This window comes from Fonsecaea monophora (genome assembly GCF_001642475.1).
Source record: "Fonsecaea monophora strain CBS 269.37 chromosome Unknown Scaff181, whole genome shotgun sequence".
Classification (NCBI taxonomy): domain Eukaryota; kingdom Fungi; phylum Ascomycota; class Eurotiomycetes; order Chaetothyriales; family Herpotrichiellaceae; genus Fonsecaea; species Fonsecaea monophora.
The window spans coordinates 23,017-38,486 of NW_019174112.1; the positions used below are offsets into that span (position 1 = coordinate 23,017).

Genomic DNA, 15,470 nt, shown 5'->3' on the forward strand with positions numbered 1-15,470 from the left:
GGGTTCGACAAAGTCGTTGCAATGATTCGCAGAGATAAATTTCAATTAACCTAAGTGACTCAATTTCGAGGACAAGTCGGATTCAGGAGGGGTCTCGGGACGGTCATCACACCTTTCGTAATCCCGCTGAGGCATCTAGCAGTCACGACCCACATCTGATTCTGATTGGGACGTCAAGGGCCGGTGAAGTCTCATCCATCTACCAGTTATCAACTTGGAAATATTTCCCTCGGCAAGTGGCAAGAGCATCCTTATACCTTGTATTACATGGTTCTTATTAGCAATACACGATGATAGTGGCTGGGCAGGATCCTGATTCTTGACTACCCGAAACCTCAACACTGACAACTGTTCATCTTTCTCACTCCAGCTTCAACACTGCCAGCTGTTCATCCCGCTAACTCTAAAGTTTTACGGCACACTTTCTACAAAATGTCTGGAAGAGTACCTAGAGGTGGAGGTGCGGAAAGGGGGCTCCCATTCAATCCTCGAGGCCGTGGCAGAGGAGATCAAGTTGCAGGTAGAGGTGGAGGTGGGGACAGAGGACAGCCATTCAACCCTCGAGGGCATGGCAGAGGAGATCGAGGTTCAGGCAGAGGCAGAGGCAGAGGCCTGCCAACTCAGGTCAGCGTTTATCGGTACGGGATCAAACATTGGCTTTCCTGACAGACGCTGACAATTCTCAGCCCGGATGGAGGCTCTGCGATAGCATATGATTCAAGGGTGAAGCGAATTGAGGAGGAGATACAAGCAAATATCCAGCGATCAAAAAGCTCTTCTGCCCTCACAAGCGTCTTCCCGGAACGTCCAGGTTTCGGAACAAAGGGGAAAGAGATACTGTTGTGGACAAACTACTTCGAATTGACAGGATGCGGGAATCTCCTCCTCTACCGTTATTCAATCAATATCACTCCTACTGCCGGCGGCAAAGGTCCAGGTGCCAAAATGGCGAGACGTTTGGTGCACTTGTTGCTCGAGGATCATTTCAGCGACCAAGAACTTGATATCGTTACGGATTTCAGATCGAACATGCTCAGCAAAGTGGAATTGAATATCAGGGATCACTATCGGGTGCCATATCGCCAAGAACACGAGCAAGACCCGAGCCCTAATGCTCCCGTATTCCAGATCACACTTCGTCAAACGGCCGCTCTGTTGACTTCAGAATTGCTGGATTATGTAACCTCCACAAAAAGCGCCGCACTTTTCGGCTCCAAAGATGAGCTGATCCAAGCTCTCAATATTGTAATGGGACATCATCCAAAAGCGGCGTCTGACATTACAAGCGTTGGAGCACACAAACACTACCCCAACACAGCTACAACGGAGAAGGTCAACTTGGGAGAAGGGCTACAGGCAATCCGAGGGTTCTTTATGAGTGCCCGAGCGGCCACAGCGCGAATTCTTGTCAACGTGCAGGTCAAGTACGGCTCGTTTTTTCAAGAAGGACCATTGGAAGGGCTCATCAATGTCTTCATAACTCAGAATGGGAACAATAAGCGGAAGCTGGAAACTTTTCTGAGGCGATTGTCGGTGAGCGTCACACACATCCAGCGAAGGGACAGGAGCAGAAAGGTCATTCCTCGAATCAAACAAATATTTGGCCTTGCATCGGAAGGTGATGGTCAACAGCAGGTACACAAGCCTGTGGTACACAGTTTCGGTGCCGGTCCGAAGGAAGTGAAGTTCTTCCTGGCAGCTGCCGATCCTGGTTCTCAAACACAGAGGCAGAGACCCGGAGGAGGCAGCAACAGCAGCAGCGGTGCAACTCAGGGGAGATATGTCAGCGTCTACGACTTCTTCAAGCAAAGTGAGCCCCCTCCAAAACGACGATGATAGTCATAACTTACCCCCAACAGCATACAACCTGGTCATTCGGGACACTAGCTTGCCAGTAGTCAATGTTGGAAACAAACAAAATCCATCTTATCTCCCAGCTCAAGTCTGTCATGTCATCGGGGGCCAGCATGCATTAACGAAACTGAGCCCGCCTCAAACGCAGAACATGATTAAATATGCGGTGCGTTCACCAGACCAAAACGCCCGCTTCATTGCAACTTCTGGGGTGAGCTTACTAGGGATATCACCGATGAATGCTACGCTGGTCAGTTCCTCCATTTCCTTGGCGTCATTATCACTCACAAAAGACGGAGCAGAATAACTTTGGTTTTGAGATCAAGCCCAATTTTGTCTGCTTGCCCGGTCGTGTTTTGGACACCCCAAGGGTCCTTTATCATGGAAAAGGCGTCACCAACCCTCGTGCAGGGAGCTGGAATTTGCAAAACGTGCGTTTCTCGACGCAATCAAACTTGCCTTACTGGACTTACCTCGCAATCTCGATGCATGGTTCTGTCTCACCATGGGGCTCTGAACAAAGCCTGCAAACCGCGCTGGATGGTTTTACCCAGAAATTGCAAGAGCTTGGTATTACCGCCGTCAATCACACCTCAGGGATGAATCTGATTCTCGACCACTCCACAATGGAGAGACAGATCGACAATTCTATCCACTTATTCATGCATAGTGAAAGGAAGAAGCCGCCAAGCTTTCTGCTTGTCATACTTCCCTCGAAGAACACCAGAATCTACAATCGTGTCAAAACTGCCTGCGACGTCAAAGAAGGACTCCTCAACGTTTGCACTGTGGCTTCGAAGTTCGTCAAACCTTACAACGACCAATATTTCGCCAATGTTGCATTAAAGGTCAATTTAAAGCTTGGAGGCAGGAATCATTCACTCAACACCCAGAAGCTCGGCATTGTGGCTGAAGGAAAAACCATGATCGTCGGCTTGGATGTTACACATCCGTCCCCAAATTCTGCGAAAACGGCACCCAGCGTTAGTGGCATCGTGGCATCAGTCGACAATTGGCTCGGACAATGGCCAGCAGAGCTCCTCATTCAACCTCCTGGCCAGGAGATGATTACGGGCCTTCAGCCACTGATTCAATCACGACTTCAGCTGTGGCAAAAGGTCAACAAGTCCCTTCCCGATAATATTCTCGTTTACCGTGACGGTGTCTCCGAAGGTCAATACAACTCGGTTCTCGAGAAAGAACTTCCATCATTCCGAGCCGCTTGCAAGGAGTTATACTCCCCCAACAAGACTAAAAGCGGGTTTCCTCGCATCACCATCATCATCGTTGGCAAGCGGCACAACACTCGCTTCTACCCGACCAAAGAAACCGACGCAGATAGATCATCGAACCCACCGAACGGGACGATTGTCGACCGCGGCATCACCGAAGCTCGAAACTGGGACTTCTTTTTACAAGCCCACACCGCTTTGCAAGGAACCGCTCGTCCTGCGCATTACTACATTGTGCTGGACGAGATATTTCGGCGACTGCCTGTCAAGCCGCCCTTTGGCAATCCCGCTGATATGGTGGAAGACCTGACGCACAATCTCTGCTATCTCTTCGGACGCGCAACCAAAGCCGTCAGTATCTGCCCGCCTGCGTACTACGCCGACCTATTATGCGAGCGGGCGAGATGTTATCTCAGCGGCCTGTTTGATCCGGAGGTCTCAGAAAGTGGCTCAACGAGCACTCAGTCGACGCAATTACCGGATCAAAGTGCGGTCAAATTGCATCCGAAGGTGCAAAATTCGATGTTCTACGTGTAAGGGGAGAGGTTAGTTAATCTTTGAAATTACTGCTATGGTTAAACGTTTCTTTAGGAAAAAGCGTGGATATTCATTGAGATCTCAGGATACGTAAGTACTACTACTATAATAATATCTATTTCATCACTAGAGTCTAAGCTGTGAATCCGTCACAAGATGAGATCCCCCAGCACACCTGTACCCTCCATTTTGCTTTATCCATCTAAAGCCTGCACAACAGACGCCCATTGTTTCCAATTTCTTTTGTGCTTCCGCTTCACACTTCTTTCTAGCCTCTTCCGCATCCTTAATACGTCTCAACGTCTCTTTCTTCTCACTTTTCCTACTTTTGATTTCGAGCTGTTGTACACGTTCCTCCTTCTCGCTTACGCTTGAGCTCATTAGCTGTCTCTTGATCCGTTTGGAAAGCATTAGTATCCTATTCAAGCTCTGCAATCCTCGACGAACGCTCATTTGACGAGGTCTCGAGTTCCATGATGAGGCGTTCATGGTCAAAGACCGTTGCTTGAAAGGCGGCTTCAGCGGCAGATTGCGTTTCTATGTCCCTTTGAAGCTGTGTCCGCGTCGCATCTGATACACCTGAGTCGCGATTGTTGGTGTTGGGCGTCTCAGACTCTTCTGTCGGGCCCGCATGATCGGCACTGATGACGTTTTCTGATATCGCAGCGTGTTCTGACACATTGATATTGTGTGAAAAGCTGGGCCTGGAGGCGAAATGGTCGTCTTGCATCTGGAAGACCGGACTTGGGTCACATGTCGCCTTGTTGGCTTCACGGTGTTTCCGTATTGTAAGCAGATCAGAAAGCTCTTTCAGCATGTCGACTTCTGTTGCCACCAGCGGCTCGAACGAATCCTCGGCTCGCTCGAAAGCTAATGTAAACTCCGAGCCTGTCGAGTTCTTTCTCCAGTAGCTCTAGACACGAATCTGACTTCAGGTTCTCGAAGATCAGCTTCTCAGGAAACCGGCTCGCCAGTCCGCGATTCACGTTGAGCAGTCGGTCGATATCATTCGAATACCCGGCGAGGATGACGACGACTTTCCCTTTGAACTGGGGTTTCGTTACACAGTCGACCAATTCGTCGACAGCTTCCTTGCCGAAAGGGCCGTCAGACAGACGATATGCTTCGTCAACGAAAAGGACCTTTCCAAGCGCTTTGGTGAGCACTTCTTTCGTTTTGGGGCCGCTCTGGCCGACGTATTGGGCGATGAGATCGGACGCGGAGCACTCGACGTACTCTTTCGTTGAAAAGATGCCGATTTCGTAGTAAAATTCTGCCACTTTTCGAGCTACAGTGGTCTTTCCGGTTACTGCAAATCCGTCAGTGATGCCATCTTGGTTCTTGGTACATATGGATTCATTCGATCTTTACCTGGAGGGCCCCTTGAAAACCCAATTGAAGGCGATATGCTCCTTTGGATCCTTGCCTCGACCTTTCATGTTGAGAGCCATTCTCTGAAGTCTCTCGAACTTCCAGGTCCACTCCTGAGCGCCAACAAGGTTGCCGAAGATCCTGGAACAAATGCTACCTGATCGCGATGCTCGGTCGAAGTCGGGATCAAAATCTTGTGGCAGGAATATCGCGTCGGGATTCTCGTTGTTCATCGGCGAGGATTGCGATCGCGCTTGATGATGTGCCTTGCTCAGCCGATCAAGTTCTCGACTTCGCCTGCGTTTACGAAATTGGGACGATCTCGAGTTTTGGATAGGATCCCGATAACGACGTCTTTCGCCTCGTCTGTGGCATCAAGGCCTTGCTTTTTCAGCTTGAAGTCGAGGATTTGTCGAAGTTCTTCGTCTCCGAAATCGTCAAAGTGGAATGCTTCGCTGATGGGAAACCGTCTCGCGAGGCCTGGGTTCGAGTTATCCAGCATCTCCTTCATATCGTCCTCGTACCCAAGAAGTAGCACACAGCGGTCTTCGCCTGGGGTGTTTTTAACTTCGCCAACAATTGTGTCGATGACCGCGGCCTTGTAGATGTCGGCCTGTCCTTTTCCAACTCCACAGCCCGCAAGAGGACCGTACGCCTCATCTATGAGGAGGACCTTGCTCTCGCTAGCTCTCAGGATTGCCTTGGTGTCTCTTTCGGATTCTCCGAGACGTGCACCGACAAAATCGCTCGGGGTTTTGTACACAACTAAACACAAATGAATGAGCAAGAATTCTTGGTGCCTTCGAACCGACGGGAATCGTGAATTGGTCATTAAACTTACCCTCATTCTTCGAAAGTAATCCCAATTCTGCGAGAATAGCAGCATAGAGCTTTCCTACCGACGTCTTTCCAGTTCCAGGGTTCCCAGTGAAATTCCGGTTGAGCGACACTTGAATGGGAGGCTTTCCAACAAGCTCTCGATGATGGTTCTTTTCCACGCCACCAACTAGAGTATTGATGCTCTCCTTGACCTGCTTCAGCCCAATCATGCTCTGTAGCTCTCTCCAAGCCGCACTGGTTTGAAGGACTCCTTTGGGTTGCGGTCCAATGAGGTCGTCTTTCGAAAAGAAAAGGTCATCAGGGGAAAGTCCATCTTTGCGCTCCTTCACCAGCCGTTGAGCTTGCCGTTCTGACACCCTCGACCAGGTATTGTGCAGAGATCTGGCGTTTTCAGAACCTGGCATGCCTCGATTTACGCCCAGACGGTCGACTAATATCTTCGCATAGAGATCCTGTGGACCATCTTCAAAAGTCGCACGGGTGGCGTATTTTTGGTCGACGTATTTTTCCAACATAGTCAACAGTTCGGCATTCGAACAATCCGCAAAGGCTATTCGGTGGGGCAAGCGGCTCGAGGCCAGGGTTGTGCTCAAAGAACTTCTCCATCTCTTTCGTGTAGCCTGCAAAGATGAATACAATCGAGCCGATCTTCTCCTCGATCTCCGTCAGGAGAAAGTCGAGCACAACTCCACCGCCAAAGGAATTTCCTGACGTGAGCTGGTATGCTTCATCGAGGAAGAACACGCCTCCGCCCGACTTTATGAGGTTCTCAATATGCTTTTTCGTCCCAGCCACACCTTCGTTAGCCAGGCTCGAGCCTGTAACTCCAACAAATCCCGACCCGCGCAGTGCGCCAACGCTGGTCAAAAACTTCGCGTAATATCTTGCCACACTCGTTTTACCTTTCGTTTATCAGTTAAGGTTCCTCGCCCCTAGAATTCAGAGTTACCTGTACCAGAATTTCCGAGCATGACCATTCCAAGCCTTTCCTTCTTCATGTCGGTGTTCTGCCTTTTAACGACATCTGTCTTTGCCTTGATCGTCAAAATCTTTGTTTTGACCTCTTTCAACCCCGCCATTGCCATGATGGCATCAATAGCGTCATTCGTTGCATTTTCGACTCGCTTTTGGCGTTGCCACTCAAACTCCGGGGAGTCTTCGGGAGTGGGCGGTGGCTCAGGCCAAGTAATGTTGGGAGATTGTGATGGGCGTACTTGACCTTTAGGAAGCGGAGTTCGCGGAGCCTTGGGCGTCTCTCCTGTGACTGAAGTTGTTGGTTCCGCGACATGAGATGGAGGCTCTTGAGATAGAGATTGTTGCAAATCTTTCAGGTCTCGCTGTCTCTGTTGCAGAGCCTTTTCTCGGTCCTCTTGTAGCTGTTCTCCTCCTCCACGTCTCGAGTAGACTGGATCTGCTGGTCGATCTTCTCCATCCTGCCGGCATGCAGCGCATCAAGCCGGGTTCGCCGCTCCTGGATGTCGAGGTCGTGCTTCAGTCTTCGCTGTTCCCGTTCTTCGCCATCTTTACACTGGCTGCACTTCCCTCTCGTCAACTGATGACATTTTCTCAGTTCAAGATGATCATTCTTGCAACCGATCTCCAAGATCTGTTCGCACGGAATTTTCGAATGATGAAACAGCTGATGGCAGCGTTGCGGACACTTGTGGACTCCGCAATTCAAGATGGTTTCACTAGATGGAGTCAATCAACTGGGAGGTACTCGCACCAGAGCCGGACTCACCATGGCTTGTTGCAGCCACCATCTGGACATTTTTCGTCAAATTCTTCTGGCAGTTTGAGGACGGCTTTGTGAGCTGGATGCTGCTGGCACCGAACAGGCAGATCTTCGTAAATATGCATAGTTCTCCACCCTTTGCAGATCCCAAGAATGTCTCAGAGTTTCCAATGATGATAAGAGCGTTGCGAGCTCGAGAGAGAAGCACGTTCACCCGCTCTGGGGAAAAGAGGAAGCCGATGTCATTTTTGTTATCGCTCCGAGTCAAGGAGACGAACACTATGTCACTTTCGCCGCCTTGGAAGTTGTCTGTCACTCGTTAATCATGTCAATTACACAAAAATGCTTAGGGTGATGTTGTCTAGTTTGCCACTTACCGATTGTTGACAACCTGATTTTGGGGTTTTCACAAGCCGCCAATGCCCCCGGCATTAACCCAGCGCGGACCAAATCATGGGAGTCGAGGTCAAGGATCCATCAGAAGTCTCAGTTGGCCGAGGTACGGAGTTAAGACGACAATATTGTCGGTTCTGTATCCCTGCTGACCCAGATAGCGTACACACTTCCATGTCATCTCACCCTCGAAAAGATTTTTCCTGGAAGGAGTGTAGCCGTCTCTCCACTCCCGTACATCTACGAGTTCCACTTCTGAATGTCGATGGTCCAAGAAAATCAGGTTGTCTGTACATCCGCGTAGATCAGGGCGTCCTTTGGTGTTGGGGGCGTCGCAAAGCTCAGGATACGTGAGCTCTCTGAGGATAGCAGATAACTCTGGACGCATCCGATGTTGTTCGACGAGGACCTGGTGTGGGGAGCCTTCAAGCACGAGCCTCTCGAAGAGAGATCTGTTCAAGTTGTATCCTTCGCTCTTATCCACCGTCAAGTTGTAGTTGCTGATTTTCGGACGAAGCTGTTGATGGTCACCGACGAGGATGAGTTGCTTCGTGCTGGGTCTAATCGCTGTGAGAATATGGCTCTCGAGTATTTCTCTGGCTTCTTCGACCAATCCGACTCCCGGCGATACCGACTGGACATGCTTGACATATTTCGCTGCTGCTGTTGTGGTGCAAGCGATGATCCGTTTCTGCCGCATGACTTCAAGGTCTTTCTCCATGTAGATTGCACGCACCTGTGCAAGGGCTTTGTTGTAGACCTCTCCCGCTTCACATACAAGTGCTGACACAGTCTCCATCATTTCACGCTTCCATTGCTCATAAATCTCTGATCCCTCCGCTGCCTTCAAATTCCAATCTTCGGGAAATCTGGAGCCATGGCTTCGTTGAAATATTCCAGCATCCTTTCCTCGTCTCCACTGGTCCAGGAGGTAGAATCTGTCCACTTTTCGCCCACCCTTGCTGACTTGGGTCATTTTCCCTTCTACTGAAGGTACTTCAAAGGCCCCAAAAAAGGGGGACCCTCTGATCGGAATTCGAGATGTTCCAAGACTTCTGACTTTGAAAAGTTCGTTCCTTGCAAACGTGCAACCGCCTGTTGTAGTGCTCGGCCTTTCCGTGTGACCGCATCCCTCGCCTTTTGCAGCATGTTGAATTGGATTGGGATCAGCCTGCGACTTGAAGGACTTTCCTGCAGTGAGAGTGGTTTTGTCCTGACGGTGGCCTTTTTGGTGCTTCCGAAACGCACGATATCAGAATCCGGTATACCAAGATCTAAAAGCTCTTTGAGAAATTGATCCAACGCATGGTGCGTGTAACAGACGACGGGAATCCTCTCATTCGTGAAGTGCAGGATTGGTTTCGCGATCAGAGAGCCCATGAATGATTTACCAGTCCCTGTGACAGATATTCAGTTCTGAGGATAGCTTCACCACCATTCACCTATATTGGTGCTTACCTGGAGGGCCTTGGATGGTGCAGACCTTCTGGCGCGCTTCAGCAAGGAAGCGTTGGGCTTGCGACTTGTCCAGTCTGATTTCTCGAGGCAGGCCAAGAACTTTGTCAATTCGGACGACGGCGCCTTTCTCAACTTGTTCCAGGAGGCTCTGGAGACTCGGATTCACATTGTAATCAATTTCATTGACCATACAATCTTTGTCACCGGCGAAGAGCTCCTTTGCTAGCGGTATGTTTCTGATTGCTTTCAGTTGCTTCAGGATTGGCTCATACGAGAACATTGGTGTGTTCAACTGGATAAAGACACTGGAAGCGATCATATCGCCTTTGATATCACGTTTCTGACACTCGCCTCCGGAATTCTCAGGCAGAGAACTGGCGGTTGGTGGTCGAGAAGGGCTTCGTCGCGGCAAATGGTGGCGAGAGATCAAAACTGATCGTCTATCATGAGACAGCCAACCGAGTTATCTTTGAGATAATTTGTGTTCTCCTTAACAAACTTCTTCTTTTTGCCAGGAGGTAAAGCATTGATTTGAGGTAGGCCAATAAGGCATTCGAATTGCAGACTCCACTGCCGTTTCTCATCACATAGGGCGCCTGCAAGGCTAAGGCTAAAGACTCGTAGCCTCTTTCGAACAGGTGATTTATCAGGAGATCTTATGTGCCCAAGCTCGTCTCTGAGATCAGAAATCATGTCCTCATGTAGCAAACGGAAATGTCGATCCACTTGTGCTGCGAGACTCGTCGGACCACAGGGGTTGTCCATGTCCTGGACTCGAGGTAGATATGGATCTTTTGAGGCAAGTTCTTCGGCTGTGGGCATGATGTGGATAGCATGTATGTCTTCAAAATCATTATCGTGACGCCCACCAGGCCTATGAGCTATCTTTCGTGCACGGAGTCGGACGTCCATGGTCGAGTGGGCAAGCATCCGCTCTTGAATCTTCTCGTTCCGGCCAGCTCGACAATACGAGGGATCGCATCCTGTGATGAGAGAATCTCGACGAGGAACGAGGACAGAACGTCTAAGGCTTCGTCGTTCAGTCTACCGCAGGCTACTGCTTCAATATAAGCATTCCAGGTGACTTCTACTTCAACAATCGCTGAGGCAAGTTGCTGCACCAGATACCCGCCACATATCGTCACAATTTCAGGGGTTTGCACATATCGAATCAGAGAGGTGAACATTCCATTCAGAAAGGGCAGTGATGCGTCGGTAGCAAAGCCGTCCGGAGAGATCCTAAGCGTGTAGCGCTGGCATTCAATCTTTGGATGCACATCCCAGGATATTCTTCAGAAATGATCGCCTCTAGGAATTGTTTTGCATTGTTGGAACCAAGTTGCTCCTTGCCCGCGAGAATCTTCGTATATAGCCATCGCAGCTTGGATCGTCGAACAGGATCCATTATGCCAAATGTTTCAACAAAAATTGGGCAGCTGAAGCCACAAGGGCAGAAATAGTAGGAGAGACACAAACCCAGGACACTGTTTTGCCACTGCAAGGGGAAGCTCTGAGAATAGCTCTCGGTGCGACATGGAGGGAAATATGTACACACGAGGCCAAGGCCTGTGCTGGCGTTGCATTTCGACACCATGCTAAACTGCTGTGACTGGTCCGGGGGCCTGTCCGGGGCCCATATGAAGGTGAATATGAATGGACGTAAGACGTCACGACATGGGATTGTGTGGATATTTCTAATTCTGCTCTAAACTGAATCCAGGAATTCTAAACCCCTAGGTTCGTCCTGGTCCTGGATAGATTCCAGCTCTCCCACACCAGCCTTCTCAAGCTTCAATACAGTCTCACAAGGCGCCCCCTCAAACAATGGCATTATCTGTGCCACCTTTTGAGCTGCTTCCTTGATGAAGCTATGACGGCTATTCTTGGCGGGTCTGAGAAAGTCGTCAAGATCCTTCCTGTTCAGTTTCTCTACCCTGGTCATCTGTGAGAGTTGTTATAACCAGAGGTTGGACACAACTTACGCAGCGTTGCTGGGCCAGTTCGCCTTTCCAGAGGGGATGAGCGCCAGGATTCCAATTGAAAATTCCTTATTTATCGCGTCCCAGATCACGCCCGCATGGAGTCGATTCTTCACCTTGTCTCGGTCTCCCTCCTCAGCATCCTCGGCGATCTTGTCAATCACCGATGTCTCCGCCCTTTTGTGGTTGACCCCACTACCAAAGAACATTTTCAAGTCATTTCTTCGTGAGTTCAACCGCACAAGACAAAGTCGATGGATGACATTATTTGTGTGGGTGTTGGATTCCAAAATATCAAGGTGTTTCCATATTTCTTTGGTCGAGCATGGTAGGCTCATGTTCGATGCCACCAGTCGTTCTCTCAGAACCTGCAGTGCTTGTTTGAGCTCAATGATTGACGGGATCCCAGCCACACCCCATATTAGGCTGTTCACTACTGAGTTAAGCTCTGCACAAAGGCCTGAACCCGCAATGGTCCTGGTGCCCCCCTTTGGAGACTGATTCTTTTGCAATTGACTAGAACGCTTCGAATTCACCTTTGATTTCATATTCGTTCCCTGTCCGCGAAAGGCGTGTCCGCCGACTGAATCCGGTAGGCATATGCGCTTTTCAGAATGCCGAGATGGAGTTATAGGTTGATATGCGCTGGCTCTTGGTCGAATCGGATGTATACCTGATAACAGGTGAGGATTGATGGTGGTCAACGGCATGAAATTGTCTGAATCGTACTCTTCGTGTGATTGGGAGCACAAGTTCAAAGCGCTTTCTCTTTCGAAGGATGGGCCTGGCGAAGTTGCAAGCGAAACCTGATTGTTATGATCTGCAAGTTCTGAACAGGAATCCTCTAGAAACATCTGTGGTTCTAGGTAGCCTTCTGCTTCACGAGATGGTGAATCCAATCCCTCTAGCCCATTCTCATAAATTTCACGGCACGTGTCGTCGAAGCTTCGTGCCGTGTATTGGAGTTCTCGGATGAAATCCTTCAGTTCTTGGACAGCTTGGATTCCCGCATCGCGGCCGTTTATAATCTCGTCTTTAGTTCTGCGATGGATTTTAGTAAGGAGGGGGGAAAAGAACTAAACCACTCATCAGCAAATTTGAAGTAGTCAGAATGACTTGATCCTCACGTCGGAATCAGTCGGACCTGGTAAGGGTTGTCTTTCCGGCATCGTGGACCTGATGGATCACACCCTGATAAAACAAAGGCAAAGCGAAGACTAAGGATGTTATGAAGCTACCAAAGCCTTCACATGTGGCTCGCGCACTGACTAGAACTGCCAATTAAAATGCATTGATACCACCGGCTTGGCACGCCCAGGGATTCCATTACTCCCATTTCGATTCGTGAGCCTTACAATGACTTGCTAGGAAGTCATGCAGAAAGCTGGCGCAAAAAGGAAGGGTACATCACCAGAATGCGTATCAATAAATGAACAGAAAAGGTACACTGACACTAAGAAAACCACAGCTGGAAAGCTGACTTTGTACAAGAACAAGGGTTTGGAGATCTGGAGACTTCAATTCCCTTGCAGGCTCCTCTACGGGACGTGGACCGTGGATACCTCGTCGCCCAGCGCAGAGCTTCAGTATTGCAGCTGCGACCACCGACTCCGTGTCAACCTCTCAGACCTATTCGCGCGCGGCCTCGGCGCCACCCGATCTCCTCGGGAGAGAACTGAACCAGGAATATACAGCCGCAGAGAGGGCGAGTCATGTTTCTCGACAGACTTCCATACTCATTTCCACTGAACAAGATACGGTTCGGGTCCGAAAAAACGAAAATACGGCGAAATTTCCCTCAAACGGTTTATTCCCTCCCGTGTCTACCACACAACTGGAAATCAAACAGGAAGTCGACTACACCCATCATCCAAGCCGACCCCTGGAGTCTTCGATGACGACAAGTATCGGGCAAGAGAGAGCTCAAGCCTTAGCAAAGAGAATACGTGGTTTGATCGACAAGAGAAAAGAGCACCATGGAAGCATTGACACACTGAAGAAGCGGATCAGACAGAGTCAACTAACATACGCGGATCTGATGAGGAGGCGAAACAGGTTGGATAACAGTCTTGCAGATCTGAAGGTGAAATTGGATTCCGACGAGCAGCTATTGGAAGCGGAGGCGAGGTCGGTACATGACATACCCGCTGAGATCGAGCAAGCATCTGCCGAGTTGGCGGCGTTGATATCTGGATGATCAACTGGGAGTGTTAAAGTCTCCCGCAACACTCCCAGTTGATCATCCAGATATCAACGCCGCCAGCTCGGCAGAGGCTTGCGCGGGATCAGCCTTCAACGTTCCACGCTCGCGCTACATTGTTGCTCTAATCGATATAGTTCAAGAACTCCCAATCAAAGAATCTGTCGATGTACGCTGGTGAATAGAAGTCTTCATGAACAGCAAAGGCGCACTGACCCAAAAGTTTGCATGACCCACTTCACATTATGGAGACCCTCGTTGTCTGCATCAAGCCACACTGCGCCCACTACGGCAGTCAAGACCAGTTTCATAGTCGTCGGGGGAGCAGCAATGTTTTCCTGACGCTGAGACATCGACAGGCAGGTGTGTAGCGCTTTTTGCTGCGCGGCATCGGACAAGTAGTCCTTGGCCAGGAATTTCTTTCGCAGCAAGTCAAGCTCTCCTGATCTTCGTCATTATACCAGCTAAGTAGGGCGGTAAAATTCAATTTTAACGCACGATGGCTCATGCCTCGTCTGAACCACTCATCAACCACCGCCAGCTCCAGGACGGTAAATCCTAACTTTGCAAGACGCCGATTGCCATCGGACTCATGGATCTCGCCAGTCAGTTCATCTCTGTCTCTGGTTGCGCTTTGCAATGCCTCATAAAGAAGCCCTCTATCACGAAACTGATAGTGAGTGATTTCTTCGGCCCGGGTCAAGTCAAACCCAATTTGCGCCATCTTGTGAGACAGAAGATTTGAGGCATACCTAGGAAGGTAGAAGGCAGCAGCCGCACTGATGACCCCATACTGATTTGATAATGATCGGCAGTCGGCGTCTACAAGTTCCGGTTGATTAAACAATCGGAACTTCAGGAGCGAATAAAAATAACTGGTAATTGTCTCGTCAGGACGATATGCTTTTTACTTCTGCTACTTTGATCTGCTCGTAAGTCCTCCAAGGCTCTGCAGACTGATGTCAGAAGAAGGAAGAACCTCGTGCAAAAACTCAACGTCATTTCATTTAGCTTGTCGTGCGCGGAATCACGTGGCGGTCTTCAGGCGTCGACGGGATGCAGACATCGCGATGCCGGGAGGGGGAACGCCCACAGTCACGTGACTTCGCATTGATAGTATAGACCCATGATCCCCTAGGCCCCGCTCTTCCCATTCCTCTTCGCACTATCCTACTACATCGCCATCAGTATTTCTACTACGCGTAGACGGAAAGCGTCTAAATCGACCATAGAGAAACGAAACGCGCAACTCTTTCTTAAGTGAGTAATATAAACATCCTACTAGTCCAGGGTGCTTTAAGAGGGGCTAACGCCTTAGGCTACAGATCGTTCTAGAGTGACCGCATTAATATAGTAGCTGGTGTGAGGGTTTAGAAAGAGTTCTATAACTAGCTAGCTAACCTAGTAATAAGGAGGATAAATCTAAGGAGAGAGAAGGAGTACAGTAGCTGGAGGGTAGCGTTAGGGTCCCCTTTCCTCCTCTTAATTTACTTTTTACTGGATCTAGACCTTAATCTCGTACTAATATACCCTCTAGAACCTTCTAGAATCTTAAAAGTAAAGTAGGGCGGCGTTAGGAATAGAAAAGAGTTACTCTTTACCTCATCTCTCTTCTCTTCAATTATTATATACTATATTATATAATTATAGACTATTTCGTTTTCGATTTATTTTCGTAGGGTCTTTCGCTAAGAGATTCTTATGTCATCCCTACTACTTTTATCCTTCTACTTCTAATCTTCGCTATAGCCTTCAGGACGCTTAGAGGACGCACCGAGAACGCGCCGGTAACAGAGGACACCACTGTACCCGTCCACACGTCGACATTGCCACGCGGACCGCCTGAGGACACTTCAACAGTACGATCGTTT

At 49.4% G+C, this 15,470-nt stretch overlaps 4 protein-coding genes across 4 annotated transcripts; 1 reads left to right on the top strand and 3 right to left on the bottom strand.

Annotated features, from left to right (window-relative positions):
• Nucleotides 1-290: 290 nt before the first annotated feature.
• AYO21_11764 (hypothetical protein) lies at nt 291-3,623 on the top strand (the record flags this gene model as incomplete). The annotated part of the gene is made up of 5 exons (XM_022661648.1): nt 291-296; nt 386-624; nt 687-1,810; nt 1,860-2,104; nt 2,157-3,623. 5 exons carry the CDS (start codon nt 291-293, stop codon nt 3,621-3,623), a joined length of 3,081 nt encoding a protein of 1,026 aa, XP_022506047.1.
• Nucleotides 3,624-4,041: 418 nt separating this feature from the next.
• On the bottom strand, nt 4,042-5,227 carry AYO21_11765 (hypothetical protein; the record flags this gene model as incomplete). Its single annotated transcript, XM_022661649.1, has 3 exons — nt 4,042-4,536; nt 4,610-4,963; nt 5,015-5,227. The coding sequence occupies 3 exons, from the start codon at nt 5,225-5,227 to the stop codon at nt 4,042-4,044; spliced, it is 1,062 nt and encodes a 353-aa protein (XP_022506048.1).
• A 38-nt stretch (nt 5,228-5,265) lies between these two features.
• On the bottom strand, nt 5,266-10,332 carry AYO21_11766 (hypothetical protein; the record flags this gene model as incomplete). The annotated part of the gene is made up of 8 exons (XM_022661650.1): nt 5,266-5,759; nt 5,836-6,286; nt 6,348-6,736; nt 6,790-7,267; nt 8,129-8,949; nt 9,048-9,359; nt 9,421-9,794; nt 9,854-10,332. The coding sequence occupies 8 exons, from the start codon at nt 10,330-10,332 to the stop codon at nt 5,266-5,268; spliced, it is 3,798 nt and encodes a 1,265-aa protein (XP_022506049.1).
• A 793-nt stretch (nt 10,333-11,125) lies between these two features.
• AYO21_11767 (hypothetical protein) lies at nt 11,126-14,323 on the bottom strand (the record flags this gene model as incomplete). Its single annotated transcript, XM_022661651.1, has 4 exons — nt 11,126-11,354; nt 11,403-12,440; nt 13,816-14,041; nt 14,098-14,323. 4 exons carry the CDS (start codon nt 14,321-14,323, stop codon nt 11,126-11,128), a joined length of 1,719 nt encoding a protein of 572 aa, XP_022506050.1.
• Nucleotides 14,324-15,470: the final 1,147 nt, after the last annotated feature.